The sequence below is a fragment of the Podarcis muralis genome, chromosome 16 (genome assembly GCF_964188315.1).
Source record: "Podarcis muralis chromosome 16, rPodMur119.hap1.1, whole genome shotgun sequence".
NCBI classification, from domain to species: domain Eukaryota; kingdom Metazoa; phylum Chordata; class Lepidosauria; order Squamata; family Lacertidae; genus Podarcis; species Podarcis muralis.
The window spans coordinates 25,712,873-25,738,495 of NC_135670.1; the positions used below are offsets into that span (position 1 = coordinate 25,712,873).

At 45.3% G+C, this 25,623-nt stretch overlaps 1 protein-coding gene across 4 annotated transcripts in view; it reads right to left on the bottom strand.

Annotated features, from left to right (window-relative positions):
• Positions 1 to 25,623, bottom strand: part of AIFM3 (AIF family member 3) — a 58,250-nt gene that overhangs the window by 30,136 nt on the left and 2,491 nt on the right. Inside the window, exons 2-3 of one of the 4 annotated variants that reach the window (XM_077920732.1) lie at positions 13,185 to 13,410; positions 2,216 to 2,365 (exon numbers count right to left, since the gene is read on the bottom strand). In XM_077920732.1, the coding sequence (XP_077776858.1) occupies positions 2,216 to 2,365; positions 13,185 to 13,215 (181 nt within the window). In that variant the 5' untranslated portion in view covers positions 13,216 to 13,410. Of the gene's footprint in view, positions 1 to 2,197; positions 2,366 to 13,184; positions 13,411 to 25,623 lie in introns of those variants that run through there. The other 3 variants (XM_028710518.2, XM_077920734.1, XM_077920735.1) reach the window with 3 other exon arrangements.

Consider the following 25,623-nt stretch of genomic DNA (forward strand, 5'->3'; position numbering starts at 1 on the left):
TTAGCGCCAATGAATTGGAGAAAATTATTCCCCAGAATTAGCCTGGGCACAAAAGCTTTTCAACTCAGAACAGTGCAGTAATTCTTTCTGAAAGAGATTAACAGCTCAAAATATTAAGTGAAATCGTTGCTGTTTTAATTGTTATTATTGTTGTTTGTTTGTTTTTCCTGTAAGGCACTTTAGAGATTTTTATGATATTAAGCAGTATTGGGTTTGTTTGTTGTTGTTTTTTAAAAAATAAACCATAAAATTACCATTTCAACTGATAATTTGCAAAGTGTCTTAACATTCACCAGTTTCAGGCCTGCTGGATCAGATCCATGGCCCGTCCAGTCCAGCCTCCTGTTTTCACAGTGGCCAAACAAAAAACCCACCAGCAGGACCTCTCCTCCTGAGGTTTCCCGCAACCAACCAATGAATACATGTATCAGTGGAAAATGTGCATTAAAAATGAGTGAAAACTAACATACAAAACTATGCATCACATTATTAAGGGAAACAGCTTGCAAAAATGTGCATATTTTCAGCCAAAGCTGCATACAAAAATGTGTTTATCAGGAGAAGTTTGCACTGAAATGCTGTCAAGTTTGGGAGTTGGGGGGGGGGGGGATAAATCACAGATTGCTGAATAAATGATGATTGGGAAAGGGAGAAATGCAGGGGGGGGGGGAATGACACCCCGAGCAGGAAACTAAACTAAACCAGAGCCTGACATCACGCTCTTATAAACAAACGGGCTTCTTGAAGAGGTAGGGAGGAGGGAGAGGAAAAGAGACAGAAGGGGGACTGATTTCAAATATTGGCTCCATCTCAGAATAACCCTTGCACAGTTTTCTGGCATGAATTTGTGTGTGAGGGCAGAGAGAGGAAGGGAGGGGGGAGAGAGAGAGAGAGAGAGAGAGAGATTCTGCTGTGAGATAAAAATTCCTCTGCAGTTTAAGCTATTTTGAGGATGTTTGATGTTTGATGTTTTGCTCCAAGGGACAAGCAGAAAAACACACACATAACTGGTGAGAGGACACACACACAAAAGACTGAACGGAGAAAGCCTTTGCTTATTCAGACACAACAGGTGAAATGATTCGCTGCCATGGCTAGGTGCTTTTGCATAAGAACTGAAGAAGAGCCAAAGGTCCAGCATCCTTTTCTCATAGTGGCCAACCAGATGCCTGTTGGAACCTGCAGGCAGGATTCGAACACAGGACCACTCTTCCCTCCCATGATTTCCAGCAACTGGGAGATGAATAGGAGTCTTCTAGCAACTCTCAGTGCCCTTAACAAGCTACAGAGTTATAGTCCAGCAGGATCTGGGGATTCCCAAAGGCTGTCCTGCCATGCTTTAAATGGCTCCCATGGTCGCTATAAAAAAAGTGGCAACCTTGACATTTATAGCTGGGATAGCTCAGTCAGGAGAGCATGAGACTCTTAATCTCAGGGTTGTGGGTTCGAGCCCCATGTTGGGCAAAAGATTCCTGCATTGCAGGGGGTTGGACTAGATGACCCACAGGGTCCCTTCCAACTCCACAATTCTATGACTCCAGAATTATAAAGGACTGAATTATATTATCCCTTAGATTACTTCTCCACCTTGTCAATTCACCAAACTGAAGGGGATGCTGAGTTGTTTCAGACCCTTTACAGAGGTGTGTAATGTTAAAGCAGCAACTTACATCAATCACGTTGGTACTCCAATTTCAAAGTGTGTATCAAATTTGCTTGGGAGGGGCAAAACACCCCACTAAAACCTTATTGATTTGCATGATCATCAGTGATGGAGATATTAATCAGTGGCTGATCAGTCCACTGGTTTGATTCAATGATGGTGCCAATTTTAATGAACAATTTTGATTAAAAACAAACCTTTTCCAAAGCCTTTCTGGTCCCGAGGTACTGGATGATAAAAACCCATATCAATTCTATATATTCCTTTGAACTATGAGTGGTTAAATTAAATTCTCCAGGAACTCAAACGGGCACTTCTGCTGAGGTTTTGCTGATATGCAAAAATCTAGATTTAATCAAATAATTAATTGGATGAAACACAAATTATTAATCAATGGGAGAGGGCTTTAATCACTTGCCAGCCCTAATTATTGGTATTAAGACCCTGTAATTATTTGATTAAGTGGATCCTCATTTTAATGCATTAATTATTTCCACCCAGGATTGATGTTAACAGCGACTGACTTATAGTTACCGAGTTCATTTCGTTTACTTTTTTTAAACACTGGAACACTGACATCAGCCTTTTTCCAGTCCTCTGAAATATCCTCAGTATTCCATGATTTACTTAAAATCAGCCTCAGCGGTTCAGAAAGCTCCTCAGCCAATTCTTTTAAAACATTTGGGCGCGAGTTATCCGGTCCTGCGGATTTAAAAATGGTCAGCTTTAGTAGATTGCGGCTTCATATCCTCTGGGGCAGGAATGTTACGGAGGCGCTGCTGAAAGGAGAATGCTGTTATAAAAGTCGGGTGCCGGCCCCTCAGGGTCTGTGTTCCTTCAGAGAATTGAGACACGGCGGAGACTGTCACAGCTTTAAGAAATAGAGTTTATTCACCTATTTGCACCTGCAGTCTGCATGGAGGGACCCCGGATCTTACAGCATGGTCCTTTCAAGAGGGGCTTGTCCCCTATAGCAGAGCAACCAGGAGCCAGCCTTCAGCCAACCTGCCCAAGATGAATCCCAGTCTATCTTCTTCTTCCTTCTTCTTCCCAGAACACCCTGCTAAGGAACTCTCCAAGGCATCTTTCCCAGTCAGCTCTGCAGCCAGCCTGCCCAAAAGATGGACCCCAGCCTCTCTCCCTGGTTCTTCTTCCCAGAACCCCTTCTACCAGACTCCCTTTTCATCACCTTAAACACCCCCCCCATCACCTGTCAACATCTGTCTCTCCAGGCCAAAGGAGTGTCAGCTTGGGCTCCCGGCTGTGGGCCATGGCCCTGGCACCAAAATTTGTGGGTGCCTGGCCCCTTCATGGGGAATTTTGTGGGTCCTACCGCACCCAGGCCCCCAGAAAGTTAGCACCTATGTCCTCAACACCTTTTGTCGGGTTAAGAGATTTGCTCTTCACTGCTCTGCCCAAGGCATGATGGAGAACAGTAGTAACCGGGAAAAGATAGACATAACATTTTACAACGACAGGAATTATTGCCACATCACGGACAGAATAATTGCCACACACAGGAAGAACAAGGACATAGTTTGAGTGCCTCACTTGTAGTTTTAGAAATCATTTAATGTGTAAACACGAATAGAAGTTATTAATAGTGCAGTTGATGTACAAGGGGTTATTATTTTGACCTGAATGTAATTGAAATTAAGACGATTTTTGAACGCAGAAATAAAGGAAATCATCAATTCCATCATGCGGGGGGCCACCTAAATTATATAGTTTGGTATTTGAATGATTGTTATTAGTAATTGTATTATAATTTGGCATTGTTATAATGAGGCTATTATTGAACTGTAATTGAAAACTAATAAAAATTATTATTTTTTAAAAAAGAGAGATCTTCATGAGGCCAGCCAGGCTGGTTTGCATAAGCCAGTCGAGGGATTCCTTGTCTAACACAGTCCTGCACCTTGTACTTTCATGCATATCCCAATTCATCAAAATCCTACCATTTATTAATTTTTAGGGTTTGGGGGGTCCCCCTCCCCCAAATCTATAACAATACGTTGCCTGTCTCGTTTCCCCCAACTCAGAGCACTTTTATTTTTGGGATTTGATATCCCGCTTTATCACTACCCTAAGGAGTCTCAAAGCTGCTAACAATCTCCTTTCCCTTCCTCCCCCACAACAAACACTCTGTGAGGTGAGTGGGGCTGAGAGACTTCAGAGAAGTGTGACTGGCCCAAGGTCACCCAGCAGCTGCGTGTGGAGGAGCAGGGAATCGAACCCAGTTCACCAGATTACAAGTCTACCGCTCTTAACCACTACATCACACTGGCTCTTTTGGTACCATTGCCAATTTTAATACAAATTAATACAAAGGGTGAAGACATAAGACTATCAAAAGCATCCAGCTTCTGCATGAGACTGAAAGGTGAGCCCCAGTCCAACAGCCTGTTATCACAGGGGCCAACACACAGGGGCCCCAATCCGAAGGGGAAGCCCCAAAGCGCTCTCTTCACTTGTGATTCCCAGCATCAGGCATTCAGAGAGTGGAGGCAGAGCCTAGTAGCCACGAAAGCCCTCTCCTTCAGGAATTTATCCCATCCTCTTTTAAAGCCACCATTGCTTCCTGTGGGAGGGAGTTCCACAGTCTAACAATGTGCTGCATGAAGAAGCACATCTTCCAACATTCAGCTTCGAAGGAGTTGTCCTGCCCCAGTGACCAGTCGAGCAGCCACATTTTGCTCCAGCTGCAACTTCTGGACCAGTGGTTCTCAACCTGTGGGTCCCCAGATGTTGTTGGACTACAACTCCCATCATCCCTGAGCTCTGGCCTTGCTAGCTAGGGATGATGGGAGTTGTAGTTCAACAACATCTGGGGACCTCAAGGGCACAGAAGGGACTACAACTCCCATTGGTACCAGCCAGTGAAGCCATATGATGCTGGGTCTAATGCGAGCATGGTTATGCCGACTGGGGCTGCTGGGAGTTGTAGTTGTAGAATCATAGAACTGTAGAGTTGGAAGGGACACTGAGGATCATCTAGTCCAACCCCCTGCAATGCGGGAATATGCAGCTGCCAATCAAACCTGCAACCCTGGCATTATCAGCACCATGCTCCTGAGCTATCTCAACTGGAGGGCCCCAGGTTTGTCTAGGACTTGGACCTCTAGCTCTCTATGCTCCTGATTGGTTGCATTCTCCCCACTATCTTAAAAATAAATTAATTAAATCTGAGGTGTTCAGGCATACCCATCACAGTTCCATTACTTTTTGCAATTTGAAAAACAGCTGAAATAGTTATTGTACTTATTTCATATGATTTACACCCCACTTCATGGTAAAGGGGAGCTATTGGGTTGTTGCTTTTATTTTTATTATGTATTTTGTGGTTTTATATCTCAGTTTTATTATGTGAACCGCCCTGAGACCTCCGGGTATAGGGCAGTATATTATTATTAATAATAATAATAATCCTCAAGCAATTTTTGAAAAACAATAACATTATCATTAAGAAAAATTAACAACAGTAATTTAAAACTTTCATAAAGTAAGTAATACAATATTTTAGGTAATGATATAACAAGGATAGGAAACGAGGCAAAATGTAAAGAGGCAAAGTTTAATTTTGTAAACCATCAGACGGGATGGAGGGAAGCCGTTAGGCTCAGTTGAGCCAAAGAGATAAAATAAGAGGCTAAGATGTTACATAATGTGATTATATGTAAAACCAATAAAAAAAATTTTTAAAAAAAATAAAACTTTCATAAAGTTTTTAAAAAGCAGTGGACTGAAAGCAGATTAAGACTCGCATCAACTTTCTAAACATGTAGATAGACTTGTCTAAGCAAAATTGCTTTTAGCAGGCACCAAAAACAGTAATTCAAAAACACCTGCCAGATATCAATAAGCAGAGAGTTCCAAAGTTCCACACTAAAAGATCGAGTTCTTACAAATGCGGAACAAGTATAATTCCAAAGGCCCTGATTTCTCTAAGGAAAGGTAAAGGGACCCCTGACCATTAGGTCCAGTTGTGGCCGACTCATCTTGCTTTATTTAGGTCCGGTTGCGGCACTCATCTCGCTTTATTGGCCGAGGGAGCCGGCGTACAGCTTCCGGGTCATGTGGCCAGCATGACTAAGCCGCTTCTGGCGAACCAGAGCAGCGCACGGAAACGCCATTTACCTTCCCACTGGAGCGGTACCTATTTATCTACTTGCACTTTGATGTGCTTTCGAAATGCTAGGTTGGCAGGAGCAGGGACTAAGCAACGGGAGTTCACCCCGTTGTAGGGATTCGAACTGCTGACCTTCATATCAGCAAGCCCTAGGCTCTGTGGTTTAACCCACAGCGCCACCCGCGTCTCTACAAGGAAACAAATGAATAATACGGTGATGGAACAAAAGAACTCTGCTGGATCAGACTCTGTACCCTTGAATCCAAATTTCCCCACCCCGGGCTGTAAAGTTCTGATGTTCCCCTTTCTAAACCAACAAATAAATCACTGCCTTGACTTTCCACCATTGCATTTCTATTTCTCCATTTCAGATGTAACCAGGTTGGCAGACAGATAAAACATTAACAGCTCAGAATACAAAAGGTGTGAAAGGGTGCTGCACTTAAGTCTAAAGTAAACTTTAGACACCGGGGAGATCTGGGCGAGTGTCTTAACTTCAATCTTTGCTTTTCCGATTATCAGGTAAGTAAAGTACACGCTGACCCGGGTTCCCCCCTGAAGATTATCTGAGGACAATCAATAAGAAAAGGTCTGCAGTTCTCAGTTGCCCAACCGTGTGGTGTGTAATTAATCTGTGGAACTCACTCCCACTGGAGGCAGAGATGGCCACCAACTTGGCTGGCTTCCTGGTGGGAAAGGCTATCGATGGCTATTAGCCATGAGGACTGTGCTCTGCCTCTGCAGTAGGAGGCATTGATGCTTCTGAATGCTAGTTGCTGGAAACTGCAAGAGGAGTCCTACTTGTGGTTTTCTTACAGGCATCTAGATGGCCACTGCGAGAGCAAGATGCTGGACTAGATTGGCCTTTGTCCTGATGCTCCCTTATGCACACAGTGAACATACTCCATGTGGCATAAAAGGGATGTAGCTCAGAGGCAGAGCAGCTGCCTTGCATGCAGAACTTGGTTTAGCCCCCAACATCTTCAGGAAGGGTTGGGAATGTTCCCTGTCTGAAGCCCGCTGCTGCCAGTCAGTGTTGACAATACTAAGCTAGATGGACCAACAATCTGACTCGGTATAAGGCAGCTTAAAAACATAACACTGCATTCTGCCCTTTCCCCGGTCGCCAACTAAAAGGATCTCACAACAGGGATAGGAATATTTTGATGCTTGAGTAGCAGTATTGTGCATTCTGTCTAAACCACTGAGTCTCTTGGGCTTGCCGATCAGAAGGTCGGCAGTTCGAATCCCCGCAACAGAGTGAGCTCCCATTGCTCTGTCCCAGCTCCTGCCAACCTAGCAGTTTGAAAGCACACCAGTGCAAGTAGATAAATAGGTACCACTGCAGCAGGAAGGTAAACAGTGTTTCCATGCGCTCTGGTTTCCATCGCAGTGCTCCGTTGTGCCAGAAGTGGTAGAGTCCTGCTGGCCACATGACCCGGAAAGCTGTCTGTGGACAAACGCTGGCTCCCTTGGCCTAAAAGCGAGATGAGTTCCGCAACCCCATAGTCGCCTGTGACTGGACTTAACCGCCCAGGGGTCCTTTACCTTGCATTCAGTGGACTAGGGGGACTAGGCTAATCCCCTAAATGTTCTGGGTAAATTAAAGTATTATGGCCTGGCACAGCCTTCCCAAAGCCCGCAAAGCTTCTGCCCAGCTTAGGGAAGGAGGTGTGATGCTCACATATGCAATGTCACAACATCACGCACACAATGTTGTCCTCCTCCCCATTGCCCTCACACACTGGCACCTCTGGCCCTAACAGCTCCCCTATAAAAATTTCACTGCATGCCACTGTTGAGTAGGGTACTTCAGTGCTTATCTCTTTCGCTAGCAATGTGAACAGGTGATTCAGCACACCTCCTCATGGAAAGGGGCTTTGTGTATATATTGTGATGCACCCCTCCTTTGAATAAGTCTTTAAAAAAAAAAAAAAAAGAAAGAAAGCAGGACTATTTCATGCCATTTGCTAAGACACACATTCGGGTTGCAGGTACAAGTTCCCACAATCCTCCTCACCAACCCCAAACATGTGTCCCATTGAATGTGTGAAGGGGCCTGACCGCAGTCTGCTGCAAGGGAGTTGGGTGGAGCAATATGAGGTGCAGGGATACAGGACACCTCTTTTGTAATAATAACCATAATAATAATTTATTATCTATACCCCGCCCCTCTGGCTGGGTTTCCCCAGCCACTCTGGGTGGCTCCCAACAGAATATTAAGAACATGATAAAACATCAAACATTAAAAACTTCCCTATACAGGGCTGCCTGCAGATGTCTTCTAAAAATCAGATTGTTTATTTCCTTGACATCTGATGGGAGGGCATTCCACAGGGCAGGCGCCACCACCGAGAAGGCCCTCTGCCTGGTTCCCTGTAACCTCAACCCTAACAGGGAGGGAACCGCCAGAAGGCCCTCGGAGCTGGACCTCAGTGTCCAGGCTGAGCAATGGGGATGGAGATGCTCCTTCAGGTATACTGGGCCGAGGCCCTGCGACTGGGAGCAGAGGGGCCACATTGCTCTCAGTAGGGTAGCCATTTATGCATCCCCGCCCCTTTAAAAAGAGGCTGGAAGAGGACACCAATTTGTACAAAATCTGCATGTATGGGTAAGGTGGGAATCATAGAACTGGAGAGTCGGAAGGGACCCGCAACGGTAATATCCAGTCCAATATCCCCTGCAAAGCTGGTTTGTGCATTGAAGGCTGAGTGAGCCCTGGCTCCAGTTAAATCCCGTGAGGCCTCAAAGAAGCCAGCCAATGGGCCAATAAGCAAAAAAAAGAAACACAGTCACATGCCATGGATTAAACACTTGCCGGCTGTGTTCCCGTAGCCAACGTTTTCCCCTAGTAACTCCAAAGAGGGCTTAACCTCTCAGAACAGAGTCCAAGGACAACTCTGCCCTGCCAATCGGATTGAAGAAAAGTTAAAGAACCTGGTTTTGGTAAACCTCTTACTTCTTAGAAATTTATTCTCCGGCGTCAAGAGCAGGATTGTAGCAGCACCTGATGGGAGAACCTCCCCACACACAGGCTTAAGTGCCATAATACTCTTACCCCACCTTAAGGAAAGTGATCTAAGGTGGAAGTAGAAATACGAGTTTTTAAAAAAATAAATAAATGCCAAAGCAATTCAAGGGAAAGTTAAAGGCAGTGATTCTTTAGAATGGGCCTCATCAGAACTTTATAGGTGGGAATTTGGATTCATGAGCACAGAGTCCAAGTCAGCTGTAATCTCTTGACGTTAAAGTTGTGATGCAAGCGTTTTTTATTACCCTCAAAGCAGGCCCAACTGCAATACAGAAGATGAAGCAAAGCAAAAGGCCGCAGAGAATTGTAGAATTGGAAGGGACACCACGGGTCATCTAGCCCAACCCCCTGCCATGAAGGAACCACAGGTTCTCTGCCTCCCCATTGGATCCTCACCCCAACCCTGCTAGGTGGGTGAGGCTGGGATTAAAACCGCCCTGCTCAAGAAACATCAACGCTCTAAGTCCTTTGACTTCAAAGGTGCTGGTTGGACCGTTTTGGACTATTACATTTAAAAAAAAAAAAAAGATGTTTATTTTAATTTGCAGGCTTTCCCCAAGTATGTAGAAACTACTCCCTTCTTTGAAGTAGTCCGCTTTTGTCACTTAAATGGATTGTCACACCGCCACTGGAGTTTCCTGTCAGAAGGAATGATGTGGCAAGGAGAGAAAGGGTGTTGCTGTGTAGCGTTCTTTACTTCCCTTTCTCATATATACATATATGGGACGTGGGTGGCGCTGTGGTCTAAACCACTGAGCCTAGGGCTTGCCGATCGGAAGGTCGGCGGTTTGAACCCCCATGACAGGGTGAGCTCCCGTTGCTCGGTCCCAGCTCCTGCCAACCTAGCAGTTCGAAAGCATGAAGTGCAAGTAGATAAATAGGTACCGCTCCAGCGGGAAGGTAAACGGTGTTTCCGTGCGCTGCTCTGGTTCACCAGAAGCGGCTTAGTCATGCTGGCCACATGACCCGGAAGCTGTACTCTGGCTCCCTCGGCCAATAAAGTGAGATGAGCGCTGCAACCCCCGAGTCAGCCACGACTGAACCTAATGGTCAGGGGTCCCTTTACACATACACACACGTGTGTGTGTGTGTGTGCGCGCGGGGGGGGGGCAAAATTATATTTTATTCTTTTATTTTCATCCTGTCATTCCTCCAAGGAGCTCAAAGTGGTATCCAAAGTTGTCCACCTCCTCCATTTTATCTCCCCAACAACCCTGCAAAGTAGGCTAGGTTGAGAGATGGCAGCTGCCCCCAACCATCCAAAAGTGGAATGGACTCCCTCGGAAGGTGGGGGACTCTCTGGAGGTTTTTAAACAGGGCTTGGACAGCCATCTGCGAGGGATTCTTCAGCCATGATTCCTGGATTGGAGGGGGTTGGAATTGATGACCTTTGAGGGTCCCTTCCAACTCTGCAATTCTTCACATGGCTGAGTCCTAGTCCAACCCTCTAACCACTGCAGCACGCTGCCTGTGCTGTCCCCCCCCCCCATCACCAGGTTGCCGCATTTCCCCCAAACGCCTAGGAGATGTGGCCCTGCGTGGGAAGAAATTGTGCGCTGCAGGGAGAGCTCTTGGTAAATGAGCCTTGCGTGTAAGGTTGCAGCCTGGAATCGAGTTGGCAAGGCTGGTGCCGTTACTTATTCATCTTGGCCGTCGTTACTTATTTATCTCCATATTTTCTTAGCTCCAGTGGCGCTCTGCAGAAATGCAAAGGCAACCGGACGTCGCAGGTGTGACTCCAAGATTGAGGTTTGGGCGTTCCTGTCCTTAATGCATTCTGAACGTGCCATTCCTCATTAAATCAAGGCAACTTAGCTTTAAAAGAGGACTAGGCTAGTTCATGGAGGAGAGGGCTTTTGATGGCTACAGGCCATGATGGAAACTAAAGGAGGGAAAAGTGCTCACCCTCACAGGTCCCTTCCATCTCTACAATCCTGCGATTCTATGCCTGTGATAAGGCCACTTCCTTGTCTGGATGGAGTTTTGTGTGTGCCTGTCTACAGAAATCCCTGCCTTTTGCAGAGCTGTAGCCTACAATTGCACTAAGACAGGATCCTGCCCTCTCCCCCGCCAGTTTTCACCCGTGCCCAAAACCATCTTCGCATCTTTTCCCAGCTCACGGCACCATGCGACCTCTGGGAAGTTCCCCGTTAGGAAATGCAGCCCACCCCAAAACTGTGGATATTTGTAACGAAAATCCTTTTCTGCTCTGGCATGCCAGCGAGAGACTACATGAGGGCACGGGCCGGCTGACTCCATAGGGGGCATATAATTGCTGCGGGCGATGCGGGGCTAAATTAAGGAAGCTTAATTTGACAGGATCCAGGGTCAAAGCCAGCTGGGTGTTTGTTCTTGGCCATTAACAAGCGACATAAATGATTGTGGACATACCCCTTACGGCTTGAGGAATTTCAGGTCTTTGTTGTCTTTTGGACGACAGGCACAGCTAAGGTTACTAGAGATCACAGAACTGTAGAGTCGGAAGGGATCCTGAGGGTCATCTAGTCCAACCCGCTCAAATCTCCAAACTTCTGGTTAACAGCCAGCCATTGTGATGGAGAATGTGTGTTTTAAAAAGGTTTTGTAGTGATCGGTTGACCACGGTTTGTTTGTTTGTTTGTTTCATTTCTATCCCACTTTTCCTCCAAGGAGTTCATGGCTGCATACACAGTTCTCCCCCTCCTCATTTAATCCGCACAACAACCCTGTGAGGTAGCTCAGAGAGGCAGTGACTGGCCCTCAAAACCACCCAGTGAGTTTCATGGTTGAGTGGGATTTGAACCCTGGTCTCCCGGGTCCTAGCCTGGCACTCTAACCATTGCACCGCCACTGGTGTGATAGGAATTTTGAGGTCTTAAAAAGGTAAAGGTACCCCTGCCCGTACGGGCCAGTCTTGACAGACTCTAGGGTTGTGCGCCCATCTCACTCAAGAGGCCGGGGGCCAGCGCTGTCCGGAGACACTTCCGGGTCACGTGGCCAGCGTGACATCACTGCTGTAGCGAGCCAGAGCCGCACACGGAAACGCCGTTTACCTTCCCGCTAGTAAGCGGTCCCTATTTATCTACTTGCACCCGGGGGTGCTTTCAAACTGCTAGGTTGGCAGGCGCTGGGACTGAACAACAGGAGCGCACCCCGCCGCGGGGATTCGAACCGCCAACCTTTCGATCAGCAAGCCCTAGGTGCTGAGGCTTTTACCCACAGCGCCACCTTAGATATGTGTTAAATGTTCATAAGTGTACCAACCAAGTACATACATAGATCAGCACAGGAAGACCGACCTGGAACCATTTTGATTCCCAAACTGACCAAATGTTTTCTCTGCAAGGTCAAAGGAAAATGGAAAAGCCTCCCCATTGCCTTTTCCTTCACAAATCCTGTCTTCAGGGTATGTCTGTGTTTGAATAGGGTGTGAGCCTGTGACCTGGTCCAGGAACTAAGTATTTATCATTACAAAAGACTGGCTGGGCTACCCAGGCAATCCAATCAAGTAACCTGCCAGGCAGGAGATAAACAACAACAGGAGAAAAACAACATTCAAATTTCTGTTTAGACCGCCTTTTTCGTGATGTAGGTATGATGTATCTGAGGGGTGGTCTTAGGTTACACCCCTTCTGTGATGTATGTATGATGTTTCTGGGGGTGGTCTTGATCTACAGGGTGGCAATTTTAAAAGACTTTATAAGGCCTTGTGTGCCATTGTTCCTCCTCCTCTCCTGCAGGTGAGGGGAGCACCCTGTTGCAACAGATCAATAAAGATCAAGTTTACTAGCTGCTTTGCTTCTCAATATTCTCTGGTTGGCCTCTGTTATTTTCTCCTACCAATAGGGAACCTATGTAAGGACTCTATATGGGCTCTTGGATACCCCATAAGGGAAAAGGGCAATTTTTGTTTACAACACCGGCTCTTGTTTTTGCTGAGACCTCCCAAATTACTATAATTGCGCAACCTGAATTTTCTGGGATGCGATTGGATCCCACCTGGGAACAGAAAGAGCCTGGAGGAACCCCAGATCCCATATTTTGCCCTTGACTATGGCAACTTCTTGGCAAAAGATTCCTTCCCTGCTGCCCAACCCCATAGTCGAGGTCCCAGTTCTTTGTTTAGCAATGCCTCCTGCTGCTTTTCCAAGCCCCAAATGTTTCATTAAAGTCACCGCTGTGCATTGTGCTCGGTTTTTTTGGAGGATTAGCCAATCGCTTTAATAATCCCTCCGCGTAGAAGCCCAGAGAATTAACATTCTCCGCAGAGTTCTCTCCGCGGAGTGGCCCTGCTGCGTGCATGACCTAGTTTAATTCCCAGTTCCGCACAGAGAAGGAAAGGTGGAAGGGCTTGAGCAGAGGGACGATTCAGGAGAGTTCACCTGGTTTGGGTTTGGAGAAGCATCCTCCCATCGTGAGCCACGCAGAGAGAGGTCCCAGAAGAAGAAGCGGGTCAGAAAGCGGTGTCTTTGGCAGACATGGGTGCCCGAGCCAGCAAGGGAGAGATCAGGAGCCACAATTCATCCCCATCATGGCACAGGAACCTCTTCTCCAAGTGGTCCCTTCGGTCTATGCCGGTCATCGCCAGGCTCGGCCTTCCCTCATGACCTGAATCAAACAAAAAGTTCTATTTAGCGAGCGGTAAAACTAACAAGTGCATTTCTCAAAAGTTCACCTCCGTATCCCAGGTGCAGCCTGAGCAATCGTCAAACGAAGCACACACTTTTTATACCCTTTCCCTTTGCAAAGAACAAACAGAAGGGGCAATTAAAAAAGAAAAAGAAAAATCTCAGCAGAAAAGTTAAACGTTCTTCAGGATTCCTGGGTATGTTAACTCCGCCTGGGGAAAACTGCAGGTCCCACGATTCCTTGGGGGAAGTTGTGTGATTTAAATGTGTGTTTTGGTGTATGGTGTGTGGGTCTGCCCTCCGGTGTGTGGCTAAAAGGTAAAGGGACCCCTGACCATTAGGTCCATTCGTGGCTGACTCTGGGGTTGCGGCGCTCATCTCACTTTATTGGCCGAGGGAGCCGGCGTACAGCTTCCGGGTCATGTTGCCAGCAGGACTAAGCCGTTTCTGGCGAACCAGAGCAGCGCACGGAAACGCCGTTTACCTTCCCGCCAGAGTGGTACCTATTTATCTACTTGCACTTTGATGTGCTTTCGAACTGCTAGGTTGGCAGGAGCAGGGACCGAGCAACGGGAACTCACCCCGTTGTGGGGATTCGAACCGCCGACCTTCTGATCAGCAAGTCCTAGGCTCTGTGGTTTAACCCACAGCGCCACCCGCATCCCTTAGTGTGTGGCTAGCCTTCCCCAAAATCTGGCACCTTTCAGATGTTTTGGGCTCCCAATTCCCTCTGGTCCCAGCCAATGCAGCCATATGACGCTGGGGCAGATGTGCACACAACCATGCTGATGGGAGATGCAGTTGAAAACATCTGGAGGGCACCAGGTTGAGGAAGACTGGTCCAGTGGCTTTCAAACCATCCCACGGAAGGAACCTTGAGGTCCCTTGGAAGTTCATCAGGAGTTCCTGGATAGGAAAATGAAGAAGGCTGGGCAGACTCCCCCAAAACACAGCTTTCCCTTTTAACCCTTAGAGCCCGGTGGTCCTGTTCCTCTTCTTCTTCCTCACCTGCCCACTCCAAGAGTGTGAGCAGTCAGAGGCGCAAGGAGAAGGAACTTCTGTCTTCACTCCCTCTGGGAGGTGGCACCACCTAAGCCCATAGGGAGCAGTGAGCAAAAAGCTGCAGCAAGGAGATGACCTCATTGAGGGAGGGGACCCACTGAGCCCACCGGCCTCCCAAAGCAGGAATTGTACCAGTAAATGGAACCCCCATGTTCAGAAGCAGATGCCTCTGTGTACATTGGTGGTGAATGAGTAGAAAGACAGCGAAATGGTTTGTGTTTGTTGATTCAGAATTTCTAGCTAGTCCTGGTCATGCATGAGCATCGCTCAAAGCTGATTCAGACAGAATCGCTTCTCAATTGATGTTAACTGCATGGTACCTTGGATCTCAAACGCCTTGGATCCCAAACAAATCAGCTCCCGAACGATCGAAACCCAGATGTGAGTGTTCTGGTTTTCGAACTATTCTCAGCATGGCTTCCTGCAGCCAATCGGAAGCTGTGCTTTGGCTTCCGGACATTTTGGAAGTCAGGCGGACTTCCAGAATGGATTCCATTCACATTCCAAGGTACAACTGTATTAGAGATGTTGGAGAGCCATCTGTCAAAATTTGCCCTTCCCTGGATTTTGCAAGAAAGACGCATAAATTTGTGAAAAGTTCTTGCAAAAATGTGTTATGTTAGGCCAATTTCCACACAAAAATACGTATTACTAGGAGAAAGCTGCCGGCGAATTTTTATGTGGCACTTTATTTATTTTTTATTAAAGATTTTCTTGGTTTACAAAAGTACGTGCAATGTTAGATGGGCAAAATAAGAAATGGAGAGAAATTGGAATTGACAGATTTCCCTCTTCTTAATCCCTAATTGTATCTCAAGCGGTTGGGATATCTGCCTTGCAGGCTCCAGAGTGCCATGGGACGACTGGCAGAGGAGGCGAGGAGGCCGCTGGAGGACAGATATTGCCTGCACACTCAGCTCCTTCTGGCCTGCTGTTTCAGCAAATTGCAGCCGCCAGATTAGATCTGGTCAGCACAGCAGCAAGTGCTGTCAGGATAACTCTTTATCTCCTTTCCCAAGTTAGAAACAATCTCCCCGAATTAAACATTAAACAAGAGATGCAATTGAGATGTCCAAGGTGCATCAATAAAATGCACTTCTCCGGTGCTCCGAACGGAAACAGGTGAGCCAAGATAAATGCAGGTGACATGGAGAAGAAAGCAAGAAGACTTGATAAGGAAACACACACACACACACACAGAGTGTGAGACATCCTTCCCCAGCCGGGTCCCTGCCAAACCCTCCAAATGTTTTGTGCTGGCTGATGCCGGGGCTGATGGGAGTTGTAGTCCACAACATCTGGACAGATTAGCGAAGGCTGGTTTGGAGATAACTTTATCCTGAAGGAGCGTCTCCACCCCCATCATTCTGCCCGGACACTGAGGTCCAACGCCAAGGGCCTTCTGGCGGTTCCCTCACTGCGAGAAGCCAAGTTACAGGGAACCAGGCAGAGGGCCTTCTCGGTGGTGGCACCTGCCCTGTGGAACGCCCTCCCACCAGATGTCAAAGAGAAGAACAACTACCAGACTTTTAGAAGACATCTGAAGGCAGCCCTGTTTAGGGAAGCTTTTAATGTTTAATAGACTATTGTATTTTAATATTCTGTTGGAAGCTGCCCAGAGTGGCTGGGGAAACCCAGCCAGATGGGTGGGGTATAAATAATATTATGTTGTTGTTGTTGTTATATTATTATTATTATTATTATTATTATTATTATTATTATTATTATTATTATTATTATTATCCACCATATAAACACGGGGATTCAGGGATCACCCGACAAAACTGATGAACACTTCATTCAGAACAAGTTATAGGAATCTCTTCCACTCAAGATGTAGTGCTAGCCATCAGATTTTTTAAGATGCTTAAATAAGATCAGTGAGAAGGGTGGGTCGTTCATGATAGCCAAGTCGAACCCCCATGTTCAACAGCAGTATACCTCTCATTACCATAGGAGGGGTGTGGCTCTCAAACTTTGCTTACACTACAAAAAGCGGATGAGGACTTGCTGGTAGTGCTGCCGCCAGGGGCTGCCCGGTTGGTACTGAACCACGAGGACTTTTCAGTGGTGGTTCTCCAGTTGCAGAAAACTCTCCCCATTAACTTTCCAGAGGAATTTGAAAACATTCCCGTCCACCCAGACATTGGGTGGCTGTAGAAGACTGTTTCTGGCAATCTGCTGATCAGTGGGTGGAAGAACACTTTTAACTGTATAGTGGTACCTCGGGTTACATACGCTTTAGGTTACAGACTCCGGTGACCCAGATATATTACCTCGGGTTAAGAACTTTGCTTCAGGATGAGAACAGAAATTGTGCTCTGGCGGCGCGGCGGCAGCAGGAGGCCCCGTTAGCTAAAGTGATGCTTCAGGTTAAGAACAGTTTCAGGTTAAGAACAGACCTCCGGAACGAATTAAGTACTTAACCCGAGGTACCACTGTAATGGCTTTTAGAATGTTTTTAATAGAAGCTGCTTTTAGATGTTTTTAACTGTTAGCACTTTTAGAATGTTTTAAATCTGTTTCGGAATGTTTCTGCTTTCTTTTCTAAACTGTGTATCTGTTTGCTGCCCTGGGCTCCTTGGGGTGGAAGGGCCAGATATAAGTTCAATAAATAAATAAATATGCATTTCCAAGAGGGATCGCATTGGCCAAGGACTTGCAAGGATCCCTAGCCATCAGGGCAATTCTTATGACCCAAAATATTTGATTTTTCATGCTATATATTTTATTTTGTTAAAAAACAAATCAAATATTTATCCTAAGGATGTCTTTAAAGGGGGGGGAAACCATTTTGAATATTGCAGGGGGGATATTTCGAAAGAAGGCTGTGAGTAAAATCCTCTCCCAGCATCCTATCAAAGAATTGCAGGGTTGGAAGGGACCCAAGGGGTCATCTAGTCCAACCCTCTGTGATGCAGGAATCATAGCTGAAGGGCTTTTCAGAAGTGCAGTGTGTTATGGTGCACTTATCTGAGGAGCTGTGAAATCCAAGACTGTGCAGGTCACAGGCTAGCAGCCAAAGTTAACAGGCACCATCTGCCCAGAAGGTCCAAGGTCAACGCCTCTCTGTTCTCTTCAAACATCAGCTGTTCTAAGCAACACCATTAAGGGTATCAAGAAATCTTGCCTCTTTGTCATGACTGGAACGCATATTTAGCCAGTCTATGTGAAAATAGGGACGCGGATGGCGCTGTGGGTTAAACCACAGAGCCTAGGACTTGCTGATCAGAAGGTCGGTGGTTCGAATCCCCATGACAGGGTGAGCTCCCATTGCTCGGTCCCTGCTCCTGCCAACCTAGCAGTTCGAAAGCACGTCAAAGTGCAAGTAGATAAATAGGTACTGCTACGGCGGGAAGGTAAACGTCGTTTCCGTGTGCTGCTCTGGTTTGCCAGAAGCGGCTTAGTCATGCTGGCCACATGACCTGGAAGCTGTACGCTTGCTCCCTCGGCCAATAAAGTGAGATGAGCGCCGCAACCCCAGAGTCGGCCAAGACTGGACCCTTTACCTTATGTGAAGATAGTTGAAGTCAGTGGCATAGAGTGGGGGGACGGGGGACGGACACAGTGGCGATTGCCCTGGGCGCAAAATTGTTCGGAGGTGCAAAATTTCAACACCCAGTGCTGCCTCAACACAGCCATGTGCTTCCGTCGCTCGGCTCCTTTGAAAACGGCTTCTCTATGAGAACCAGGAAAAGATGGTAAAAATGTTTAAAACAGGCTCCAATAAGGGTTGGAAATGGAAGGGAAAAGAGGGTACGTTCTTTCATATGTGGTGGAATTTTAAATTGATCAAAAAGTATTGGGAAATGATTTATAATGAACTGAAAAAAATGTTTAAGACAACCTTTGTAAAAAGTCCAGAAGATTTTCTGCTAGGCATTTCAGGTCAAGATTTACCAAAAGAGAATAAAAGGCTTTTCATGTACGCTACAACTGCAGCTAGAATATTGCTAGCAGAAAGATGGGAAAGTGCTGAAATACCAACCAAAGAAGAATGGCAAGGAAAATTGATGGAATACGCTGAAATGGCAAAACTTACGGAAAGACTTCGAGACAAGGACAATAGAGACTTTAGGAACGACTGAGAACCATTCATGTTATTTTTACAGAATCAATGTAAAGAAATGGACTCACTTGCAGGGTTTGATTAAACACTTGCAATTAATAAAATAAATGTAGGAAATAGAATGAGGATGTTAAAATGATAAGAGAAGAATAATAATTATGTTGAAAAAGTTAGAGAATAAGAAATAACCAATAAGCAGGGAAAGATAATATGCCAAAAAATCAGAAGAGGGAGCTGAGGGAAGTCGTGGAGGGGATGAGGAAATTGGGGAATGGTATTTTTGTTATATGTTGTGATATTTTGATGTTCAAAAAATTGTAAAATCTCAATAAAAATTATTACCAAAAAAAAGAGAGCCAGGAGACAACCTCTCCAGACAACGGAACGACTCTTTTTTTCTTATCTCTGTGGCTACGATCTCCTGGGTGACATGGAAGCTGTTAGGCAGCAGGTTGCATATGCATATTCTGTCCGTCCCCTCCCTCTCACGACCCCCACCCCCCTCCATGTAGCCCTGGGCACTGGCAACCAACGCTATGCCACTGGTTGAAGTCACCCATTGCTATAATACCTCCTTGTCTTTTGGGTGCTTCATTGGTTTCCGTCTTCGTCTCAAGATCTCCCTGAGTGTTTTGATTTTGGGGGGGGGGGGGAGTCAATGATAGCACATCCTCAGCACTAACTTATTATTGGGGCCTAGTATCACTACCCAAGGCAATCCTTTGTAGGGGTGCACCTCTTTGGGGATTTCAGACTTGATGGACTCAGCGTTGTCCTTGATGTACAGAGAGACACCACCTCCGGGACAGCCTTCTCCAGAGATAACTGTGTACAGTGGTACCTCGGGTTACATACAGTTCAGGTTACATATGCTTCAGGTTACAGACTCCACTAACCCAGAAATAGTGCTTCAGGTTAAGAACTTTGCTTCAGGATGAGAACAGAAATCATGCTCCGGCAGCGCAGCAGCAGCAGGAGGCCCCATTAGCTAAAGTGGTGCTTCAGGTTAAGAACAGTTTCAGGTTAAGAACGGACCTCCAGAACGAATTAAGTACTTAACCCGAGGTACCACTGTACTGCTGGGTACTTTCTGTCCCACCAGTTTTCTGTTACCTATCAATGCCATCTGCTAAGACCAAGCGCTCCAGTTCAGCCATCTTTCCTCAGAGGCTCTTAGCATTGGTGCATAAACACTTGTATACAGTCTCTCAGTGCCTTTGGCTTGTGGTGCTATGACCTCTCTTACACTGTCCTGAGGCAGCCCCACCAGGAGGAAAAGAAGCTGCCTCATTCTCTTCCATTCTCTTGAACTGTCTGATGCTACTAGCAACAATGGCTGTGCTCTGCCCGCACAGCTGGTGGCAGCAACGATTTTGAATACCGATTGCAACCACAGGAGCAGAGAATTCTATTATCATTGGGTCCTGCTTGAGGGTTTCCTTCTGGGGCATCTGGGCAGCCACTGTGAGATGAGGACATGTTCTTGGACAGTCCAATGGCCGGATCGAGCAGGCTCTTTCTGTCTTCTTAGGTTCTGTTTACCAGCTGCTGCTGCTGCTGCTGCTGCCTCACTCTCCATTTCCATTCAGGAAGCAAAATCCCATCTTTAAAGAAGCACATGCTGCCTTGGTCAGGCCACACCTGGAATACTGTGTCAAATTCTGGGCACCACAATTTAGGAAGGATGTTGACAAGCTGAAACGAGTGCAGAGGAGGGCAGCCAAGTTGATCAAGGGTCTAGAAGCCAAGCCTTATGAGGAACAGTGGAGGGAGTTGGGTATGTTTAGCCTGGGAAAGAGGAGACTGAGATATCTCAAGGGCTGTCATGTGGAACAGGGGCACCAACTATAGGGGGCCCTAGGGGCCCAAGCACCCACAATTTTTTTGTTGTGGGTGCTCAGCACCCACACCACAGCACCCCCATGTGCCAGAAGTCACATCCAAGGACTCATGAGACCTCAGAGATGCTGCCCGAGGCCTTGCGAAAACCTTGGACCCTGACTTCTGGTGCCACAGGAAGTCAGGTTCTGAGGCTGTGGGGCGCATGATGTCGTGACCCATAACCTGGGGCCCATGTTCACACCCCTGACATGGAAGATAGAGCAAGCTTGTTTTCTCCTATTCTGGAGGGTAGGACTCGAACCAATGGCTTCAAGTTACAAGAAAGGAGATTTCGACCAAACTTCAGAAAAACTTTCTGACAGAGCTGCTCGACAGTGGAGCGGTCTCCCTTGGGAGTTTGTCCAGGCATAGGCAAACTCCGGACCTCCAGATGTTTGGGACTACAGTTCCCATCATCCCTGACCACTGGTCCTGTTAGCTAGGGGTGATGGGAATTGTAGTCCCAAACATCTGGAGGGCTGGAGTTTGCCTATGCCTGTTGTTGACTCTCCTTCATTGGAGGTTTTTAAGCAGAGGTTGGATGGCCATCTGTCATGGATGCTTTAGCTGAGATCCTGCATTGAAGGGGGCTGGACTAGATGACCCTTGGGGTCTCTGCCAACCCTACAATTCTATGATTCTACATCAGGTGTCCATTTCACATAGAGCACCCTTCCCAAAACATTGGATTTCTGTCAGAGAGGTTTTGTACTTTTTTAATATAAAAAAAACCCTCTATGTTTAAAAACATTTTGAAACCTTATTAGATCCCTCATGCCTCTTACCTTGACTTTGGCTTTACACATTGTCATTTTTAACGCTAAAGTAAAGGTAAAGGTACTGCCCGTACGGGCCAGTCTTGACAGACTCTAGGGTTGTGCGCTCATCTCACTCTAGAGGCCGGGAGCCAGCGCTGTCCGCAGACACTTCCGGGTCACGTGGCCAGCGTGACGAAGCTGCTCTGGCGAGCCAGCGCAGCACACAAAAACGCCGTTTACCTTCCCGCTAGTAAGCGGTCCCTATTTATCTACTTGCACCCAGGGGTGCTTTCGAACTGCTAGGTTGGCAGGCACTGGGAGCGCACCCCGCCGTGGGGATTTGAACCTCCGACCATGCGATCAGCAAGTCCTAGGCGCTGAGGTTTTACCCACAGCGCCACCCGCTTCCCTATTATTATTTTTTAACGCTACTTTTCCCAATTAAGAGAAAATAAATCCTGCTTTCCTTCGTGATACCCTAACGGTGCACCTGGAGAGAATATGTCATGTGCTGAAAGAAGCTGAATAATTAAAGGCTCCTCCTGTGAGCTCCAAAGCATTTGCAGACCCCGGAGGTTGTGACTGGCAAGGGGGAGTCCTCCTGCATGAGTCACTGGCCTGCGGAGACCACCTCCTTTCCGCTGGGATCCTCCAGAGGTGGGCAGTCCTCCAGGGCCTCTAAGCCCTCTCTTTCCACACAGGGACTCAGAAGCATTCGCTGCCCTCAAGGAGGCTGCCTGATGCAGCTCAGCACGAGTTGCTGCTATTTTGAGTGGTGGCAGAGGCAATGTGGGCGCTTTGAAGTCTTGCATGGGACTGACCACCACAATTATAGCACTTGATTATTATTTAAATTCCTTTTTTTTTTTTTTTGTCTCTCAAATCCTCTATTATTTTATTCACATAATATACATTCTTTACAGCAAACAATTTCAAAATAAGCAGACAACTCCAAAATAAAATCATATGTAACAAACCATAAGTCTCATGTTTTCATTTACACAGATCTCCTCTCCGATACTTTTACAGTAGTACCTCGGATACTTCGTTCCGGAGGTCTGTTCTTAACCTGAAGCACCACTTTAGCTAATGGGGCCTCCTGCTGCGGCCGTGCTGCTGGAGCACGATTTCTGTTCTCATCCTGAAGCAAAGTTCTTAACCTGAGGTATTATTTCTGGGTTAGCGGAGTCTGTAACCTGAAGCATATGTAACCTGAAGCGTATGTAACCCGAGGTACCACTGTACTTAATATTTACTTGATATTACTTGATCAAGTATCAAAGTATCAAATATCATCAAGAAATATCAAGATTATTATTTCAATTCCTATAGCACCCTTCATCCAACGATCACAGGGCAGTTTACAACATAAAAACACAAACGTACACATAGGAGCCTTTGCCCCCTTCGCAATAAAATATTTTAGGGGGCTGGGCTCCCCCAGAGTTGATGGGCATTGCCATTTAAATAGTGTGTGTGCGCACCGCATCATGTGATCGATTATGTGGGGCAGGGCTTACCTGCCCCCCACCAAATATTTGATTCAAGTTGGCACCCGTGCGCATGCATCATAAACAAAAACAATAATCTACACACACAGTTTAAAAGGTCATAGATTGTTTAATTAGCCTGTTTCAGAAAGTGTAAGACAAAAAAATTTCGAGTTTGCTAATAAATCAGGAAAATGGCTTGCTTGGCAAGTTAAGAGGAGAAAAGAACAAAACACAATCAGCAAAATTGAAGTGAATGGAGAAGAAATAACAGATCCGAAAGGAATTAGGAAAGGATTCGTCGACTTTTATAAACAATTATATAGGAATAAAGAAAGGAATAACAAGAAGAAAATAGAAAGGTATTTGAAAGAGAAGATGGTGAAGAAGATCCCAACAGATCAAAAAGAACAGTTGAATGCACCAATTTGCAAAGAAGAAGTAGAAGAAATCATAAAAGAACTAAAAAGAGGGAAAGCACCGGGCCCGGATGGGTTCACATCAAGTTACTATAAAGAAATGAAAGATACGTTGACGACCCCGTTAATTAAAGTAATGAACAATATCTTAAAAGAAAAGGATATCCCAGGGACATGGAAAGAGGCATTTATCACAATAATACCAAAACAGGATTCGGATTTGACCCAAATTAAGAACTACAGACCTATATCGCTTTTAAATACAGACTATAAAATCTTTACAGGAATCTTAGCAAAGAGATTAAAAAAGATATTAGTGAAAATTATACATAAAGACCAACAAGGCTTCCTACCAGGCAGGCAATTAAGGAATAATATAAGAAATATAGTCAATGTTATAGAGTACCTGTCCGATAGGTATGACAAACCAGCAAGTTTAATATTCATAGACGCGGAGAAAGCCTTCGATAATGTGATCTGGGAATTTATGTTGAGAAATTTGGAGGTTATGGAGGTGGGTCAAGAATTCTTTAATGGCATTGAAGCAATATACACAGAACAGAAGGCAAGGTTAATTATAAATAACATCATCACTGAAGATATAATAATATCCAAAGGAACAAGGCAGGGTTGTCCGCTTTCGCCATTGTTGTTTATAGTGGTCCTGGAAGTTCTATTAAATGCCATAAGACAAAATAAGCAAATTAAAGGGGTGACATTAGGTATTAATGAATACAAAGTAAAGGCCTTTGCGGATGATGTGGTGGTGACTTTGGAAGAACCGACAGAAAGTACAAAAGAAATTTTGGAAGAGATGGAACAATTTGGGAAATTATCAGGATTCAGATTGAATAAGACGAAGACTAAAATGATAGTGAAAAATATGGACCAAGATAAAATTGAATTACTAAAGCAACAAACGGAAATTGAGGTAGTTAGAAAGATTAAGTATTTGGGAATTTGGCTCTCAGATAAGAATATAGATTTATACCAATATAATTACATCCCTATGTGGAAAGAAATAAAGAAAGATTTGGAGGTCTGGAATAGACTGAAACTAACACTATGGGGAAGAATATCAATGGTAAAAATGATGGTGCTACCTAAGTTGTTATTTTTATTCCAAACTTTACCCATATTAAAGGGTACAAAATCTTTCGGGGAATGGCAAAAGGTGATATCAAGATATGTCTGGGAAGGAAAGAAGCCCAGAATTAAATTTAAGTTATTGACAGACACAAAGGAGAGAGGAGGCTTCGGTCTTCCAGACATGAGATTGTATTACGAGGCAGCATGCCTATGTTGGTTGAAAGATTGGGTAAAATTGGAAGATAAAGAACTACTAGACTTGGAAGGGTTTAATAACAAATTCGGGTGGCACGCATACCTATGGTGTGATAAAAAGAGGCAACATAAGGGATTTGGGGACCATATCTTTAGAGGAGCATTAATAGAAGTTTGGGATAGATATAAAAACATACTAGAACCAAAAGTCCCACATTGGCTATCCCCGTTAGAAATAATGTGTGTTAAGAAAATCAACATGAGAGGAAAGTGGGGAACATATGGAGGAATGGTCATCAATGAAGGAGGGAAGTGGAAAATGAAGCCGTATGACCAAGTCAAAACGTTAACATATGACTGGCTACATTACTTCCAAATTAACGAAATGTTTAAAAAAGAGCTGAAGGAAAGGGGGTATGTAGAAAAAGAATCAATCTTTCAAAAAGAGATAATAAATAGTGAATCTAAAAATCTATCAAAAATGTATAAAATAATGTTAGAATGGTACACGAAGGATGAGGAGGTGAAGTCGGTGATGGTGCAATGGGCAAAGGATTTGGGATACAATATTCAACTGGAGGATTGGGAAAGGCTGTGGAAAGAGAATATAAAATTTACTGCCTGTATGACATTGAAAGAAAACATGATGAAAATGCTCTACAGATGGTATTTATCTCCTGTGAGACTGGCAAAGATGTACAGAGTAGATAACAAATGCTGGAAATGTAAACTTAAAGAAGGCACATTCTTCCACCAGTGGTGGGAGTGTAAGAAAGTTAAAAGCTTCTGGGAAGAGATCTATAACGAGATGAAAAAGATATTGAGGTATACCTTTGTGAAGAGACCAGAGGCTTTCCTATTAGGTATTGTAGGGAAGGACATCAGAAGGAAAGATCATAAACTTTTCCAGTATGCTGCAACAGCTGCCAGAATGGTATTGGCTCAGAGGTGGAAGCAGGAGGAAATTCCAAAGGTAGAGGAATGGAGAGCAAAATTAATAGAGTATGCAGAATTGGATAGATTAACAGGGAAGATTAGATATAAAAAAGATCAAAAATTTATAAAGGACTGGGAGAAATTTACGTGTTATCTGGAAAATAACTATGGTGTAAATACAACGCTGGTGGGGTTTAAAGAGGCTTTGTAAAGAACTAATGAATATTGTTTATTAAAAATATAGGAGGAAAGGAGGTGTAAATGGCAATATGGAAGAATGGAATGTGTATTAAA